Raw genomic sequence first — 19,541 nt, 5'->3', positions numbered from 1 at the left:
CGCGAAACAGAAACTTGCTCCAACTGTGCATGCGCCGCCACGTGGGTCTCATTCCAAAGCGGCTGAAGATGGCGCCCGTGAACTCCGATGCCTGCATCTGCACTGAAGGGTAAGTAAAACGTTAGGGGCATTTGCCCAGGGTAACACTTAGGCTGGGGGGGAGGGGGTCTATGTAGGGTAGTGGGGTAGGGTTTTTTTAATGTTGGGGTTGAATTTTCCTTTAAGGTCAGGTGTGGGTCGAGTTTTTCTCAACCCGCACATCACTACCGTGCAGGACTCTACTCTGTGTGCAACTGCTTGCTGCTGCTACTGCCCTCATGTGGCGACTGATGGGAAGTACACTATATAGCCTCCATTCCTACTGGCTGGAAAGAAGCGTCCATGGGGATTGGATGAATGAATCCCATCACTTGAGCACAAGGAGAGTAAAGTCACAGGAATGGCTGTAGTATTATACTCCTGCATTGGCGCTGAATGGACGGGGGGGGATATTAACCTGCGTAATCAGTCGCTATGGGGGAACAGTCAGTTCTAGGGATTGTGACTTTAACCAGCACTCTTTGCTTATTAACCCTTAGGCACATTATAGTTCTATTTATAACCTATGGATTGAGTTATCTTTCCACATTTCACTGAATGTTCAGCACATTTGAGCGGAACATTTTATCAGTCTGTATTGGTAGCATATAGTATATATATATATAAAACTCCAGGTTCTGCTCTCTTAGGTAAATATTACCCCTTCTTCTTATATTGCCCCCACTTCTACCCTCCAGCAGTGATATTCCCATCCCATTTATTCCATATAATCTGCCTTCTTGTTATGATCTCATGTAATGGTAAAACGCTCCTTCCCCTCAGTTATTTGTCTCCCAGTTTCCTCATCCACGTGAAATTAGGGGTCAAACCCACATAATACCCACCCCCTCACCGAATCCTGCACCCACCCCCCCTCACGACACAAAGTTGCCAATTCAGCGGCTAACAGAGCCACCCATCCTCGCATGCACCTACTCACACAGCTGTCCACCCACACATGCACCCACCCACCTACCCCTTCTACGACTAACGCACCCACCCCATCTCCAATTTGCGCTTCCACTCACCAACTCACCCGATATTATTCACCCTATGATAAATATGCCACAAAGCACATTTATAATGGTTTGTTAACGGTTGATCGAACTGAGTAAAGTGGAGCTGCCCTGGTCAACATGGGGAATCTGCAGCTAAAATGAATTGCCAATAAATTGATACATTACACTTCGTGACTGCCTTCCTGACCTGTTGTTTTAGGGTTTACCTTTTTGCCCATGCAGGAGAAGCTGCTTCTGGTCTTCAGCAGCAGCAGCTCCATCCTCCAGCTTTACTTCTGCTGCGGCAACTTTTTCTTCCAACTTTACTTCTTCTGCAACTTAATCCTCTACCTCTTCTTCTGCTGCAGCTTCATCCTCTACCTCTTCTTCTGCTGCAGCTTCATCCTCTAGTCCTTCTTCTGCTGGAGCTCCATCCTCCACCTTTTCTTCTGCTGCAGCAACTTTTTCTTCCAAATTTTCTTCTTTTGCAACTTCATCCTCTAGCTCTTCTTCTGCTGCAGCTCCATCCTCTAGCTTTTCTTCTGCTGCAGCATCTTTTTCTTCCAACTTTTCTTCTTCTGAAACTTCATCCTCTAGCTCTTCTTCTTCTGCAACTTCATCCTCTACCTCTTCTTCTGCTGCAGCTTCATCCTCTACCTCTTCTTCTGCTGTAGCTTCATCCTCTACCTCTTCTTCTGCTGCAGCTTCACCCTCTACCTCTTCTTCTGCTGCAGCTTCATCCTCTACCTCTTCTTCTGCTGCAGCTCCATACTCTACCTCTTCTTCTGTTGCAGCTTCATCCTGTAGCCAGGCCCGGATTTGTGGAAAGGCCACCTAGAGGGGCGGCATGCTGTCCAACCACACCCACATTGGTTCAAAAACACTGGGAATGCACTGGAGATATTTTTTTTAATTTCCCATGCACCAATCCTCATTGCTCCGGTCCAGATGATGAAAATTTGCATGAATAAAGGGTAGGGGAAAGGGGCGATGAACGGCAGTGGCCTAGGGGCACCCACTATGTAAATTTGGCCCTGCCTCTAGCTCTTCTAGCTCATAAGATTGATGAGCCACCATACCACGTCAAGGTAAAACCCATATGGTGGTCCCTAACTATTTACCTCTGGTCATAATACCTAATACTAAAGCCTCCCGGCATAAGAGCATTACCTGCAATAAAGGTCTCACGGCCTGGCCATACTTTGACGTGGTATGGTGGCTTATCAATCTTATGATCATAATTTTATAACTAAAAAAACCCTATCTTTGTAAATACATGCATCTGCATAGATTACTTATATGTTGGGACCAGGGAATGTGCATTGATCAATCTCTCTTCTTTTTTTCTATGTCTGTAGTTACTTTGGCCAGATCAGTAGCACTTCCATTGTATTTTAGTATTTTGTTATTTAGCCATGGCGTTCTCCTACAAACTTTCCTTTTTGCATTTTTCTTTTATCAGCTCCTTCTTCTCTCTCTTCTGCTACAGCAGGTCCTTCTTCATCCTCCTCTTCAGTTTCTTCCTTTTGTTTTTGGAAACAAAAGGAATTCACGTATAATAAACTATGCCAATTACAAACACACGTTTCTTATTTTTCATTTTAGGCTAAAGTTTCCTGTTCTGTAGACTCCTTCCTATTTAACAGCCTTGTACTGGAACTTATGGAAGGGAGAGAGTCTAAAAAACTAATTTTGCAGCATCTTCTTTAAAAAACACCAGCTCAGGGTACTTTCCACTTTCCCCCTGCTCCCAGTTATCCCTTCTGATACAAGCTGGGTACACGGGCAGTCAGGTACCAAGAAAGTGGTGGGTGATTCAAGGTCTTAAAAACACTTAAATTTTTTGGTGTTTCTGTTAAAATGTTGGAGGGTGACAGTGAAAAACTTGGACTCAAAAATACCCCCAGCTGACTGTTTTTGTTTTTGTGTTTTTGTTGTTTTTTTTTAAATCTAACCCAAAAAGTGTCAAATATCATTTAAGATGTGGCAAAAGTGGGAGGAGCTACTTGTGAAATAAGAGTTTCTTTTCTTCCGAAGTTCTTCCGAAAGTCTGTTTGGTCAAAACATCCCAGTCCTCTGTGGATACTTTATACCAGCAGCTGATTACAAAGCAAATAAATAATGATTCCGAGAGGATGTAAGGTCCTTATGCAGCTGCCTTCTCTATCTATTGTAATTGGGAAAGATACACTTGTCTGTACACATTGGCGGGGGCTGCACTTCCTCTGAGGGAACCTGCGCTCACTGACAAAAGGCCTTTAAATATATAATATTTATCTGATTAAACAAACAGCAGAAAATGAAACTGCATTTTTTGTATTCTTATATAATTATCAGGGGCTTATTTATAAAGGTATGCAAAGTAATCTATCATCCATTTGTCTCTCTATATCTCTAATATCTACTATATCTATCTATCTATCTATCTGTCTATCATATATCTATCTTTCATCAACTCTCTCTCTCTATCATCTATCTATCTATCTATCTATCGATTTATCTCTCCATCCATCTATCTATCTATCTATCTATCTATCTATCGATTTATCTCTCCATCTATCTATCTATCTATCTATCTATCTATCTATCTCTCCATCCATCCATCTATCTCTCCATCCATCCATCTATCTATCTCTCCATCCATCAATCCATCCATCCATCTATCATCTGTCTCTCTCTCTCTCTCCCCCTCTATCATCTATCACTCTATCGTCTATGTCTCTCTCTCCCCCCTCTATCATCTATCTATCTATCTATCTATCTATCTATCTATCTATCAATCTATCTATCATATATCTATCTTTCATCAACTCTCTCTCTCTATATCTATCTATCTATCTATCTATCTATCTATCTATCATCTCTTCATCCATCCATCCATCTATCCATCCATCTATCATCTATGTCTCTTTCTCTCTCTATCATCTATCTATATGTCTATCTATATATCTATCATCTATCTATCTCTCCATCCATCCATCCATCCATCTATCATCTATGTTTCTCTCTCTCTCCCTCTATCATCTATCTATCTATCTATTTATCTATCGATCGATCTATCTATCTATCTATCATCTCTCCATCCATCCATCCATCCATCCATCTATCATCTATGTCTCTCTCCCTCTATCATCTATCTATCTATCTGTCTATTATCGATCGATCTATCTATCATCTATCTATCTATCTATCTATCTATCTATCTATCTATCTATCTTGGATAAAATAAAAAAATTGGGGACCCTTGCAGCTTGGTGTCTGAATGAACACAGTTGTTTGAATTGTGTTATGAACATCAGATATTGCAGAGTCTTGTTATACTGTGTGTATTATGTAAGTACTTGTGATTGTGGTACATTTGGTCCAATGGGGGAGCAACTCAGGAGCTTAGAATGATTCAGTGGGGGCATCAATTTAAGTGTCATAGTGGATTGGTGATGAGGGTGAAAATCTCCTCTGCATTATGGTTTTGAATGGAAAATGTAATGGGGGCCAAAAGTGTCTTGAGAAAGGGTCAAGACATGAACAAAAGGCTCATACTGGCGAGTCAATAACGTATATGTTTTTTTTAAAGATGCAGGAGTGCACTTATATTCCAACATGGTTATATGATTCCTCTTATATGATTCCTCTTTAAGCAGCACCCGGTTGCTTAAAAGAATGGTTTTAGATATAGAGAACAGGAATGCGGCTCATAACTAAAATTGTTGAATAAATAATTATAAATATATATATACATACAAGCACATCAGTGGAGATACCAACACGCATGATGTAAACGTATGAGTCAGAGTTGACTCATCTATTGTTTCAGATTTTGGAACTATTCAGTTGCCTCCAGGAAAGCCCACAATGAAGAGACTTCTATTGCATAACATTTGCATAGTGAGAAATATGTGTCACAGACTTAGTGTGTGCCCAAAATGAAGTTGTTATTCTGGGGAAGAAACCCACTGTGGGTGAAAAAACACGACTTGTGTCTATGAAACCATGTTCAGCTCAGCCAGGGGGTACTGAGGTCAGGGGCTCCATAGCAGACGAGGCCTACGAGATGCAGAAGAGAATCATGAGCCACAAAGGATCTCCTTTCTAATTGATTAAAGGACTCACAGCCAAGAGGGACCCATTGACCAATAAGCCAATAACTTCGGCCCCTTTGAGGGAGGACCAGGGATGCACCGAATCCACAATTTTGGATTTGGCCAAACCCATGAATCCTTTGCGAAAGATTCAGCCAAATACTGAACCGAATCCAAATCCTGCTGAAAAAGGCCAAATCCGAAACCAAATTCTGGATTCGGTGCATCCCTAATGCCTAACTAGTATCGGGCACCATAATTATTGAATGTCTGGGCCGTCATCCTAAGGGAGGGGAGAGAAAAACCTGCTTAAATAGTGTTAAGTAAAAGACTGGTAACTAATCCATTAAGATGGTGATAACTGTTGCCTCTGGGTGGGGGGTAGGGTATAGAGCAGGGGTGTGCAATGTGATTTTGACCTACAACTCCCAGCATTAACCAGTTGCCATTTCTTGGTATAAAGGCCGGCAGGAGGAGCTGTGTATGGTACGTATATTGATGTGTTTGCTCTATGATATGGTTTAATAGATATCTGGACAATAAAGAGGTTCCATCACTCAGTTGAGGTATTTTTATTTTAGAAAAAGTCTTGCAAGACCCAACATGAAAGTCTCAATATTCTTAATATTCTTCTCCTTCATTCTCGTCCTCAATCGAGTCTATTCCCACCTCCTCGTAATCTTTCTCCAGGGCTGCTAAGTCCTCTCGAGCCTCTGAAAACTCGCCCTCCTCCATGCCCTCGCCAACGTACCAGTGTACAAAGGCACGCTTGGCGAACATCAAATCAAACTTGTGGTCTAGCCGTGCCCAGGCCTCAGCGATGGCCGTGGTGTTACTGAGCATGCAGACTGCACGCTGAACCTTGGCAAGGTCTCCTCCTGGCACCACGGTGGGAGGCTGGTAATTAATGCCCACCTGAAAAAGACAAGGATATTAGAGGGATAACAAGAAGAAGAACAAGAAGAAGAAAAAGAAGAAGAGAAACAGAGGTGGAAGGATAGTAGGATCAAGACAAGGAAGACATCAAGATGAAGTTGGGGGTCACATGAGGGAGAAGATAGGAGGGATAGGAAAATAAAGGGTGAAAGAGGTATTTGAGCAGAAACCTTGAATCCAGTGGGACACCAATCTACAAACTGTATGTTTTTCTTAGTCTTTATAGAGGCAATTGCCACGTTGACATCTTTGGGCACCACATCACCACGATAAAGCAAACAGCAGGCCATGTACTTCCCGTGGCGGGGGTCACACTTCACCATCTGATTACACGGCTCAAAGCAAGCATTGGTGATATCTGCCACAGATAATTGCTCATGGGAAGCCTTGTTTGATGAGATGATAGGGGCATAGGTGACCAGAGGGAAATGAATGCGTGGGTAAGGCACCAAGTTGGTTTGGAACTCTGTCAGGTCTACGTTGAGGGCACCATCGAATCTCAGGGAGGCCGTGATGGAGGAGACGATCTGGCTAATGAGCCTGTTCAGTACCATATAGGTTGGCCGCTCAATGTCCAGGTTTCGATGGCACAGGTCATAAATGGCCTCATTGTCTACCATGAAGGCACAGTCTGAATGTTCCAGAGTAGTGTGCGTCGTCAGGATTGAGTTGTAGGGTTCCACCACTGCCGTGGAGATCCGCGGTGCTGGATATATAGCAAACTCCAGCTTGGACTTCTTCCCATAATCCAGGGACAGTCGCTCCATGAGAAGAGAGGTGAACCCAGAACCGGTTCCTCCTCCGAAGCTGTGGAAAACCAGGAAACCCTGCAGGCTGGAACAGGCGTCAGTCTGAAAGGGATAAATATATGAGTTAAGAACCACCTGCTGAAGACCAACATCCTCGAGCATTGTATTTACCACCATTGAGCATTGTATTTCCACCCAGCTTCCTCCTTGGTGATCCACATTAGGCCGATGCAATGATTTGGTCCATTGGCTAATGATTGGATTATAAAGGGGCCTGTGGAAATTAGGGTTGCCACCTTAGGAAAGATTTGAGAAAGGTTTCTAATTATTTTCCTAAGCAGAAGAACATCAGAGCAGCCTCTTTCTTTCTCCTGACAACTTCCTTGACTACTTGGTGGTCAGACTGATCAGAAACTGACCAGCAGGTGGCGCTGTTGGAACAAAATTCATTCATATTAACAGCACATGTATCCCTTAATATCTTGGAATAAAAAGAAAATAAATAATGAATATTAATGACAAAAGTGCTTAGAACAGCCCTCTCATCAATTTTACATTCCCTTATTTTAAAGGATTACTCGTCCTTTAAAGAAGACGATTCCAAAGAGTCAGGTTTCCGTGCCTTCAACAGTTACACTTTTATTTCAGAGTTTCGTGTCTCTCACCAGCTTCCGTATCCGATCCAGCACCAGGTCAATGATTTCTTTCCCAACAGTGTAGTGTCCTCGGGCGTAATTATTTGCTGCGTCCTCTTTACCCGTAATAAAGTGTTCTGGGTGAAACAGGTGTCGGTAAATTCCTCCCCGGATCTCATCTAGGGAATTAGGGGGGAAAAGTAGTTCATATGTCATGTGATTCACTATGTAACACAGTCAAATAGGAATGATGGAAAAGTGGAAAGGGACTGATGGGATAGGGGTTTGTAATGAATAATTTATATGTAGTGCATAAACAGGTGCATTTCTCCTTCACTGATTCACTTGCATTTAAGTTACCACAATTCAGCAGGAACCACCCCTATGCTATAGGGCAGGGATCCCCAACCTTTTTTACCTGTGAGCCACATTCAAATGTAAAAAGAGTTGGGGAGCAACACAAGCATAAAAAAGTCTCTTGGGGTGCAAAATAAGGGCTGTGATTGGCTATTTGGTAGCCCCTATGTGGTCTGGCAGCCTACAGGAGTCTCTACTTGGCACTATACTCAGTTTTTATGCAACCAAAACTTGCTTTCAAGCTTGGAATTCAAAAATAAGCACCTGCTTTAAGGACCCTGAGAGCAACATCCAAGGGGCTGGAGAGCAACATGTTGCTCGCGAACTACTGGTTGGGGACCACTGCTATAGGGGAATACCTATGCTGTCATAGTTTTATGGGATCTCTCTGTACAGACTATGAGCAAACTTAGGGGACTGTTCCTGCTGAATTGTGCTTAGTACAGGGAATACCTATGCTGCCATAGTTTTATGGGATCTCTCTGTACAGACTATGAGCAAACTTAGGGGCTGTTCCTGCTGAATTGTGCTTAGTACAGGGAATACCTATGCTGCCATAGTTTTATGGGATCTCTCTGTACAGACTATGAGCAAACTTAGGGACTGTTCCTGCTGAATTGTGCTTAGTACAGGGAATCAGGGCTGCCATCAGAAATCACGGGGCCCCGCACAACAAAATTTTCTGGGGCCCCCCCTCGCCACACCTCCCTCAGTTTGAAAGCCACACAAGACACAGGCATTAAAACATGAAGTGCCCCCCTACAAGTTAAAAAAATAACTTTGGTGCCCAGACCCCTCCTACAAGTTTTGGTGGTCAGGTGGTGGTTAAAGAAAAAAAACATTGGTGGCCAGGGCCCCACAAATAAAAAAAACAATTAGCCAGGGCCCCCACGCATCTTTAAAAAATAAAAAACAATTAGCCAGGGCCCCCACGCATCTTTAAAAAATAAAAAACAATTAGCCAGGGCCCCCACACATTTTTTTTTAAAAAAACTATTAGCCAGGGCCCCCACGCATCTTAAAAAAAAAAAAAATAGCAAAGGGCCCCCACACATTTAAAAAAAAAAAAACCAATTAGCCAGGGCCCCCACACATCTTAAACATCTTAAAAAAAAAAAACAATTATCCAGGGCAGCCACACATTTTTTACAAAAAAAACCAATTAGCCAGGGCCCCCACACATCTTAAAAAAAAAATTAGCAAAGGGCCCCCACACATTTAAAAAAAAAAACAATTAGCCAGGGCCCCCACACATTTTTAAAAAAAAAAACTATTAGCCAGGGCCCCCACACATCTTAAAAAAAAAAAATAGCAAAGGGCCCCCACACATTTAAAAAAAAAAAACAATTAGCCAGGGCCCCCACACATTTTTTTTTAAAAAAAACAATTAGCCAGGGCCCCCACACATTTTTTAAAAAAAAACTATTATCCAGGGCCCCCACACATCTTAAAAAAAAAAAAATAGCGAAGGGCCCCCACACATTTAAAAACAATTAGCCAGGGCCCCCACACATTTTTTTTAAAAAAAACTATTAGCCAGGGCCCCCACACATCTTAAAAAAAAAAAACCAATTAGCCAGGGCCCCCACACATCTTAAACATCTTAAAAAAAAAAAACAATTATCCAGGGCAGCCACACATTTTTTACAAAAAAAACCAATTAGCCAGGGCCCCCACACATCTTAAAAAAAAAATTAGCAAAGGGCCCCCACACATTTAAAAAAAAAAACAATTAGCCAGGGCCCCCACACATTTTTTTAAAAAAAAAACTATTAGCCAGGGCCCCCACACATCTTAAAAAAAAAAAAATAGCAAAGGGCCCCCACACATTTAAAAAAAAAAACAATTAGCCAGGGCCCCCACACATTTTTTTTAAAAAAAAACAATTAGCCAGGGCCCCCACACATTTTTTAAAAAAAAACTATTATCCAGGGCCCCCACACATCTTAAAAAAAAAAAAAAACTAGCAAAGGGCCCCCACACATTTAAAAAAAAAAAACAATTAGCCAGGGCCCCCACACATCTTAAAAAAAAAAAAATAGCAAAGGGCCCCCACACATTTAAAAAAAAAACTATTAGCCAGAGCCCCCACACATCTTAAAAAAAACAAAAAAAAAACTAGCAAAGGGCCCCCACACATTTAAAAAAAAAACTATTAGCCAGAGCCCCCACACATCTTAAAAAAAAAAAAAAAAAACTAGCAAAGGGCCCCCACACATTTAAAAAAACTATTGGTCAGGGCTCCCACAAGTTAAAAGAAAAAAAAAACTGCACGTACCTTAGCCAGGGAGTATCCTCAGTTTCTTGTGCTCTGATTCGCCAGTGAAATGTAAGTCCCGGTAAAGGCGCATGGTGATTGGATAAAGTAGAAGGGAGGTTCAAACTTCTCCCAACCAATCAGCATGTGGCTTTACCGGGACTTACATTTCACTGGCGAATCAGAACACAAGAAGAAGTCATCGGAGCTCGGATGCAGGGGACCGGCTGTGCAAGTAAGTGCAAGTAAGTGCAGCACGGCCGGGCCCCCCTTAACTCCCCAAAACATCCGGGCCCGGGACAACAGTCCCCCCTGTCCCCCCCTGATGGCGGCCCTGCAGGGAATACCTATGCTGCCATAGTTTTATGGGATCTCTCTGTACAGACTATGAACAAACTTAGGGGCTGTTCCTGCTGAATTGTGCTTAGTACAGGGAATACCTATGCTGCCCTAGTTTTATGGGATCTCTCTGTACAGACTATGAGCAAACTTAGGGACTGTTCCTGCTGAATTGTGCTTAGTACAGGGAATACCTATGCTGCCATAGTTTTATGGGATCTCTCTGTACAGACTATGAGCAAACTTAGGGACTGTTCCTGCTGAATTGTGCTTAGTACAGGGAATACCTATGCTGCCATAGTTTTATGGGATCTCTCTGTACAGACTATGAGCAAACTTAGGGACTGTTCCTGCTGAATTGTGCTTAGTACAGGGAATACCTATACTGCCATAGTTTTATGGGATCTCTCTGTACAGACTATGAGCAAACTTTGGGGACTGTTCCTGCTGAATTGTGCTTAGTACAGGGAATACCTATGCTGTCATAGTTTTATGGGATCTCTCTGTACAGACTATGAGCAAACTTAAGCTGGCCATAGATGCAAAGACCGATCGTACAAATCATCGTACGATCGGACTTTCAAAAAAGAAAGAAGAGGAAAGGATTAGTGGAGAGACGATTTCCCCCCCTAGCCAAGCAGCCGGGGATATGGGAAGCAAGATTAAGCGTGGGCCAAGTGGGTCCAGCACTTCTCCATAAAGGATCATTGTGCATCGCTTTGGTCAAGCTTCCACTTCATTGGCCTATTCCAGCGGATCAAGCGGATCTGACTACACATGATCTAAAGACCAAGTGTTTCCACTTGCTCACATAGGATCATAAGAAGGTACTACACTTGATCTTAGCCAAAAGGCCGAGATCCACCTTCAGGACAGGTGATATAAAAACCACAATACAGCACAACTAGAGGTTTGTCAAACTATAAAGTTTCAACCTACCTGCTACCGTGGTCTCCAAATCCACCAAAATGACCCGTGGCACGTGCTTCCCATTGCTGCTCTCGCTGAAGAACGTTTCAAAGGAGTCGGCAGAGCTGCCCGTTTTCTGTTGGTCCAAAAAGGTGCCATCCGGTTGGATGCCATGCTCCAAGCAGAAGAGTTCCCAGCATGCATTGCCAATCTGAAGGCCGGCTTGGCCAATGTGCACAGAAATGCACTCCCTCTGCAGGGAAACAAATAAACTGAGATTGAACTGTATGAACCTGTCCCCCCCCCCCAGAATGTGTTAAACTACAATTCCCACCATCGCTCTATAATGTGTTTGGGGTTCCAGTACCCAATATCTTTCACTATATATATATATATTGTGCTTAGTGAGTCAGTACTTTCTACCTTTCGCTGCCTATAATTGTATAGAATGTGCTTGGGGTCAGGGTACCCAGTGCCCAGTGCCTTTCAGTACCCCCTACTCCTCCCTGCCTTCTGCTTCTGACTCTTTTCAGCTTGTAGATTGGGGTCGCTGACCCCATCTAATAAAACAAACTCTGTAAGGCTACAAGTATATCATTATTGCTGCTTTTTATTACTCCTGTTTCTATTCAGTCCTTCTCCTATTCATATTCCAGCCTCTTATTCAAATCAGTGCATGGTTGCTAGGGTAATATGAACCCTAGCAACCAGACGGCTGAAATTGCAAATTCTAGAGTGGATGAATAAAAAGTAGGGATGCACCGAATTCAGGATTCGGTTCGGGATTCGGCCAGGATTCGGCCTTTTTCAGCAGGATTTGGATTCGGCCGAATCCTTCTGCCCGGCCGAACCCGAATCCTAATTTGCATATGCAAATTAGGGGCAGGGAGGAAAATCTCGTGACTTTTTGTCACAAAACAAGGAAGTAAAAAAATGGTTCCTTTCCCACCCTTAATTTGCATATGCAAATTAGGGCTTGGATTTGGTTCAGATTCGGGGGTTCTGACGAATCCAAAATAGTGGATTTGGTGCATCCCTAATAAAAAGCTAAATAAATCAAAAACCACGAATAATAAAAAATAATAAGAAGAATATCCCTCTCTGTGCCATACTAAAAGTTAACTCAAAGGTGAACAACCACTTTTCATGTCATCTGCGTAAAATACCATTCACTTCCAGGTAAATCCCACTCCTTTTTGTATTCCACAAACTGGGACTGTCTGTCACTAGGGACAATTGGGAGGTGTTATTAAAGAAAATCAATGTCCAACCCATGCTTCCCTGTTCTTCTCTAAGCTCCAGTTTCCTCCCACACTCCAAAAACATACAGATAAAAACGAACATAGCCTGTGCTAGGGACTTTAGATTGTCAGCTCCACCGGTACAGAGGCTGAAGTGTAATCTCCGTGACTCGCTGCAGAAGTATGGAGACCCTATACATGCACTGCCCCCCAGTGAGGGCACAGTAGAGGCCATTTGGGCGATGGAAATCATTTGGGATAGGGCCCCGGGAAGCTGAAGAACAGCAGTTCTGAGCCACAAACGTATCTGATATAATCAAACTTACCTTTCATTATCCTTTAATGGCAATTTTGATCACTATCTGTTTTTGCTAAATGACCCCTTGTATGAATGTTAGCGATCACCCTGCTTGCAACTGCACCCCTGCACCATGCGGGAATAGCCCCCCATAAAGGCACACACACACCAGTTCTTACTGCACTCGGCATAAGGAACACTATTCCGAGGTCTGACCTCTCCTACTGTAAACCCTCCCCACCCACAATCCCACAGTCACATTGCACCCGTGGGTGCTGCCATGAAACCTAATCCCAGGAGTTATTAGGTGCTGCCAACCCTCTCCCAGGTATAACGTACTGATTTGCTTCTGATCCCCCACATCGTGGATAGAGAAGGGTCTCCTATTCTCTCCAAAACCCCAAATCAGAGCACAGAGGCCGAGTCCTGTTGCAGAAAGGGACGAGCTGGAAGGGGGCAGCACAGATTTGGTTTCAAGTCTCAGAGCTATAAACAGCCACCAGTTAAATGACAAGAGCATGCTAACTCACACACTCACATACAATCCTAGGCTGCCGTGAGCAATCACTGTCTGGCTGCAGGTTAAAGGGCACATAGACCCTGCTAATACTTTAAAGGGGACCTGTCACCCTAAGAAATAATTCCATATCCATTTTTATCATGTTAGTTGAGCAAAATAAACTGTAGTTACACTATATATTTAGTTAAATTGTGTTTCCTTCAGTCTTGGAATTACACAATCACAGCAAGCAGGCAGGTGCCATTTTGTGGACATTGTTATTAAAGGATCAGTAACATCAATTTAAAAAAACAAAATCGTTAGTATACAACAACAACAAAAAACACAAAGACAAATTAAACTTTGAAATCGCCAAGTCTTTATTAAGAAATAACTTACCGAAACTCCACCTGTGCTCCTCTTCAGAAAAGGCGATCTGGCGATCCATCATGCGGCACTCAATTTCTCCTCCCTGCCTTCCTTATAGGAGATAGAGCCAGGGAGTAGAGTCCTGCAGCGGGCCGGGAACCCGCAGGTTACCTGCAAAAACCTGCGGGTTGCTGGTAGAGGTTCTGGGTGCAGGTATAGACGCGGGTCGACGGTTCTGTGGGCTTGCGGGTCGCGGGTCTTCTCAATATCGATGTTTACGCCTTTTTTCTGATCATGTATACTTCCGATGATGTCATTTCCGGTTTACAATGACAGCACTTCCTGTTTTACTCCCTTTTTCTGACCACGCCTACTTCCAATGATGTCACTTCCTGTTTTACGCCCTTTTCTGATCATGCCTACTTCCGATGATGTCACTTCCGGTTTACAATGATAGCACTTCCTGTTGTACTCCCTTTTTTCTGACCACGCCTACTTCCGATGACGTTACTTCTGGTTTACAATGACAGCACTTACTGATTCTTGATGGTCAGCGGGTCCGGGTTGCGGATAAGGTACTTGCGGGTCAGGTAGCAGGTCCAAGCGGGTAAGAATGCGGGTTGCGTGTCCGGGTTGCCGATCGTAGGTTGCGAGTACGGGTCGGGTTCCAAAAAATGTACCAGGGAGGAGAAATCGAGCGTGCACAACGGATTGTTGCCTTAATGAAGAGTAGCGCAAGCGGAGTTTTGGTAAGTTAATACTTAATAAAGACTTAGAGATTTCAACGTTTAATTTGTCTTTGTGTTTTTTATTAAAAAAAAATTTACGTTACTGATCATTTAAAGGTCCTTTAATAGTGATACCCCAGCAGAATTCTGCACTGAAATTCGTTTCTCAAAAGAGCAAACAGATTTTTTTATATTCAATTTTGAAATCTGACATGGGGCTAGACATTTTGCCAAATTCCCAGCTGCCCCCAGTCATGTGACTTGTGCCTGCACTTTAGGAGAGAAATGCTTTCTGGCAGGCTGCTGTTTTTCCTTCTCAATGTAACTGAATGTGTCTCAGTGAGACATGGGTTTTTACTATTGAGTGTTGTTCTTAGATCTACCAGGCAGCTGTTATCTTGTGTTAGGGAGCTGCTATCTGGTTACCTTCACATTGTTCTTTTGTTTGGCTGCTGGGGGGAAAAGGGAGGGGGGTGATATCACTCCAACTTGCAGTACAGTAGTAAAGAGTGACTGAAGTTTATCAGAGCACAAGTCACATGACTTGGGGCAGCTGGGAAACTGACAATATGTCTAGCCCCATGTAAGGCAATAAGGCCGATTAGTCGCCCGAGGAAGAGGCAATTTGTTGCTGGGCAACTAATCTCCCCAAGTAGCCTCGTCTGTCACCACCCTTAAAAAGTATTTATGTAAATAACCCCTTTCACATATTATAGGAAATGTGTTAAATGAGTATTTACATTTTGATACAAATCTTGGAAATGTAACTGCAAATCAAACCCTCAGGCCAAGGTTAATTTTATTTAATTGTAAAAAATTAACGAATGTTCTGAAATCTAAATAACTGAAGAGATTTTAAACACAACCCCCCCCTGTAGTTGCACTGCAACTTCCAGTGTAGTTCAGCAACATCTGGGCCCAAATAGTCCAACGCAGCTTTGGAGAACAATTAACACTTTCTCTGCTGCTGTGACATAAAAAAAAGCAATTTTGTTCAAGCAGCGCCACCTGCTGGTCAGTTTCTGACCAGTCTGTCCACCAAGTAGTCAAGGAAGTTGTCAGGAGAAAGAAAGAGGCTGCTCTGATGTTCTTCTGCTTAGGAAAGATTTGAGAAAGGTTTCTAATTGTTTTCCTAAGCAGAACATCAGAGCAGCCTCTTTCTTTCTCCTGACAACTTCCTTGACTACTTGGTGGTCAGACTGGTCAGAAACTGGCCAGCAGGTGGCGCTGTTGGAACAAAATTCATTCATATTGACAGCACATGTATCCCTTAATATCTTGGAATGAAAAGAAAATAAATAGTGATTGTAAATGACAAAAGTTCTTGGAATGACACTCTCATCAATTTTACATTCACTTATTTTAAAGGTTTACTTATCCTTTAACAATAAATTCCTCCTGCCACTATACAAGTGAAATCAGAAAGCAGTGCCCATTTATTGATTTAGATTGGTTTAGAACGTTACTTGCTCACATTAAAATACCAGTTGTGTGAAAATCTCATTCATTTCAGCTTTAAAGCTGGCAAGTCTAAATTTTAAGGCATAAAGATTTTCTCCAGGGTTTAAAGTGTGAAGAAGAGTGACAGTATATTAATAGGAAGATTCTGTATGCACGGGCCAAAGGGTGCTTTAAAGCAAGGTTCAGAATTAAAAAAAAAAAAGTAACAAGTGCTTTAAATAGCAGCTTCAATAATATAAGAAATCTGAACTGAACTTTCCCTTTTTAAGTGCACGACTGTAATTCTGCATCTTACAATGTTAAAGATACATCAGTGTTCCAGGTTTTCTTCCATTTAACTCTCACAGCTGCCTGTCTGGGAGTCTCTGGAAAATACTGGCAATGGTTTGGCAGAACAAGAGGAGCAGGCTGGATATAGGACCATAGGCTGCAGGGGATGCTAGAGAAAAACACAAAGAAATGGTAAACATTTATGTAATATTATTATTAGAATACCAGCAAATACATCCGCATGCTAACTGTGGGACGTCTTTCTCTGGTACAGATATGGGACTCGGTATCTTAAAGGGTATACAGGGCTTAATGCTATATAAAGGCATATACAGGGAACTCTGAGTATCACTCATGTATTATAAGGGATAATGTACCCCCTACTGTAAATGATAAGGATATTAGAAGTCACTGAGGGGTTGAGTGCTTATTTGTACCCTGGGTACCCCTGGAACTATAGCAGGGTGACACCCCAATGTTTCTATATATCTGTAACCTTGTTATGAGCTAAGGGGCCCAGTCTGAAGGCCAGTTAGGGGGAGATTTGGGGTGAGTGCTTATTTGTACCCTGGATACCCCTAGAAGTATAGCAGGGTGACTGTTACCCCAATATTTCTATATATCTGTAACATTATGAGCTAAGGGGGCCCAGTCTGAAGGTCAGTTAGGGGGGGGGAGATTTGGGGTGAGTGTTTATTTGTACCCTGGGTACCCCTGGAACTATAGCAGGGTGACACCCCAATGTTTCTATATATCTGTAACCTTGTTATGAGCTAAGGGGGCCCAGTCTGAAGGTCAGTTAGGGGGAGATTTGGGGTGAGTGTTTATTTGTACCCTGGGTACCCCTTTAACTATAGCAGGGTGACACCCCAATGTTTCTATATATCTGTAACCTCAGGGTCGGACTGGGGGGCCCGGGGCCCACCGGGACTGCTGTCCAGGGGCCCCCCTCCGGCCCCCCGCAGCCCTACAAAATTGCGTCTGCCCAGCAACACCGCCACTCGGCGCATGCGCAACAGCGCCGTTTGCCGCGCATGCGCAACAGCGCCGTTCGCCGCGCATGCGCAGGCGGTGCTGCGCATCGCCGGAAAAAAATTTTTTTCCGTGATTTGAAATATTTAGAGACGGGTTCTGGCCCGGCGGGGGCCCACGAGGGTCGGGGCCCACCGGGTTTTTTCCCGGTTTCCCGCCGGGCCAGTCCGACACTGTGTAACCTTGTTATGAGCTAAGGGGGCCCAGTCTGAAGGTCAGTTAGGGGGAGATTTGGGGTGAGTGCTTATTTGTACCCTGGGTACCCCTGGAACTATAGCAGGGTGACACCCCAATGTTTCTATATATCTGTAACCTTGTTATGAGCTAAGGGGGCCCAGTCTGAAGGTCAGTTAGGGGGAGATTTGGGGTGAATGCTTATTTGTACCCTGGGTACCCCTGGAACTATAGCAGGGTGACACCCCAATGTTTCTATATATCTGTAACCTTGTTATGAGCTAAGGGGGCCCAGTCTGAAGGTCAGTTAGGGGGAGATTTGGGGTGAGTGCTTATTTGTACCCTGGGTGACTTTTACTCAAATGTTTCCTTATAGAAACATAAAAACCTCACTTTGCATCCATTGGTTCAGAAGTCAGGATCTGTAGGCCTCTCTCACTTCATCATGGGCAGGGCAGATGGAGTCCCAGACAATGACAAATGAGACCAGTCCCACATTGCGCTACTGGTTGGGGATCACTGCGCTAAGGGAACAGCCGGACACATTTTCCGCAACCGCCATGGGTTTTCCTGCCAACGAGGGGGGGAGAGAATCTGTACAAAATACAAATATTCATTCATGTCTGCAGGGTTTTTCTTTATGTTTAAGACTAAGGGAATCGGTTTATGATTAATTAAAGTAGAAACAAGGAGAAACAAACCCTTAATAAAATATGTAGGGGGGTAGGGATTTGTTTCTCCTTTAAGAGGATGAAACAGATTAACTATTTTTTCCTGGGACCCCTCTCTCCCAAGCAAATGAATGTGAGTTGGGGGGTTATGGACCTTTTTTTGGGGGGGGGGGGCTGTAGGATCTGTTGAGACACAATCACATGACAGAGCAGCCACCAGGGGGCCCAGATTTTAATATGGTTCAGCAGATATCAGGATCCCTCAATTATTACACTTACAGTAGCTCCTACAGTTTGTTCCTGCTGTAAGGCCTCCCCTGACTAATAATAATAATAATAAGACACTTAGTACAGGAGAGAGGGCACAGACTAGTAACCGGTGGAACGCAGCAGCAGATCCAGATACCGGAAGTGCTGACATCGCCGCCACGTGACCCATGTGTGGGCGGACACGGTGACGCACGGGGGCGTGTCTATGAGCAGCAGTTATGTGTGAGGATCAGAGTAGGGAGGGTACAAGCAGTGGCACAGGGAGCGGTGCTGTGTGAGTGGAATGGGGACGGTGAAGCGGGATATGCTCTCTGTTGGGGACTGGATAATAGTTCCCGTAATACCTCACTGAAAAAGCAATACTCTATACTGCCCCCATAGGTGGAAGTTGCCATTGGCGGGCTCGTTTGAAGTGACGTCAGATTTTTCAGCGTGAGGAGAGAAATTGGCAGCGTCACTAAAGGAAATGACGTTTCTTGTTTTGTCCCATAATGCCCTGTTTTACTTTCTCACAAGAGAAGCTGAGGTGCTTTTTCCCATTCAAAACCTGCCCCTTCCAGTAGTGTTTGTCCTGTGTGTGGAGGATTTCACTAGACCAGGACTGGACTGGGATTCTAAAGAAGCCCACAAACAAACAGCCCACTAAATAGTGACTGGCAACTTACAGCAGCCAATTGTTTGGCCCCGCCCCCTAATTATGTGTCCATTTTACACTATTAGGCAGGTTTATGAAAGTTTGAACACATTTCTGGGAGTTTTAGTGCCGTGCTTTATGTTTTCAAACAATTTTGCTAATAAAAGTGAATTGCCCTTTAAGCTGTGAGTCTCAGTTCTCCCCAGAGACCTGCTTATCTTAAATTGTCACATTTGTGTCTTTGCTTATGTTTAAGGGTAAGGGCACAAGCTAAGATTCGGGGAGATTTAGTCGCCTGGCGATTTAGATTCTAGCTGGCGGGAAGGCTTTTCAGGGAGATTAGTCGACTGAAGAAAAGGCGATTTGTCGACAGGCGACTAAATCTTCCCGGAAAGCCTTCCCGTCGGCTAGAATCTAAATCGGCGGCGGAGTGGCATTTGCAGTGCTTTGTATTCCAAAGTTGCCCGAAGTTTCCATGTGAAGTATCTTCGGAAAAACTAAGCACTCTGAGTGCCATCCCAGCGCCGATTTAGATTCTAGCTGGCGGGAAGGCTTTT

At 43.6% G+C, this 19,541-nt stretch overlaps 1 protein-coding gene and 1 long non-coding RNA gene across 3 annotated transcripts; both read right to left on the bottom strand.

Moving 5' to 3' along the window:
- Positions 1-5,711: 5,711 nt before the first annotated feature.
- Positions 5,712-13,298, bottom strand: tuba8.S (tubulin alpha 8 S homeolog). Its single transcript, NM_001097713.1, is given in 5 exon segments — positions 5,712-6,070; positions 6,262-6,942; positions 7,506-7,654; positions 11,368-11,590; positions 13,216-13,298. Coding segments are annotated over 5 exon segments (1,371 nt in total). The 5' UTR covers positions 13,240-13,298; the 3' UTR covers positions 5,712-5,776.
- Positions 13,299-15,890: 2,592 nt separating this feature from the next.
- On the bottom strand, positions 15,891-19,324 carry LOC121402090. 2 transcript variants are annotated; one of them, XR_005966535.1, is made up of 3 exons: positions 18,360-19,324; positions 17,803-18,003; positions 15,891-16,372 (listed from the first exon to the last, which is right to left on the bottom strand). It is a non-coding gene; the product is annotated as an uncharacterized LOC121402090 (long non-coding RNA). The 2 variants fall into 2 exon arrangements; XR_005966536.1 differs by having other exon boundaries at positions 17,803-17,979.
- Positions 19,325-19,541: the final 217 nt, after the last annotated feature.

Source organism: Xenopus laevis, chromosome 3S (assembly GCF_017654675.1).
Source record: "Xenopus laevis strain J_2021 chromosome 3S, Xenopus_laevis_v10.1, whole genome shotgun sequence".
Taxonomy (NCBI): domain Eukaryota; kingdom Metazoa; phylum Chordata; class Amphibia; order Anura; family Pipidae; genus Xenopus; species Xenopus laevis.
Note: the sequence above shows the minus strand (reverse complement) of the source record. Positions and strands in the feature narration are given on the sequence as shown.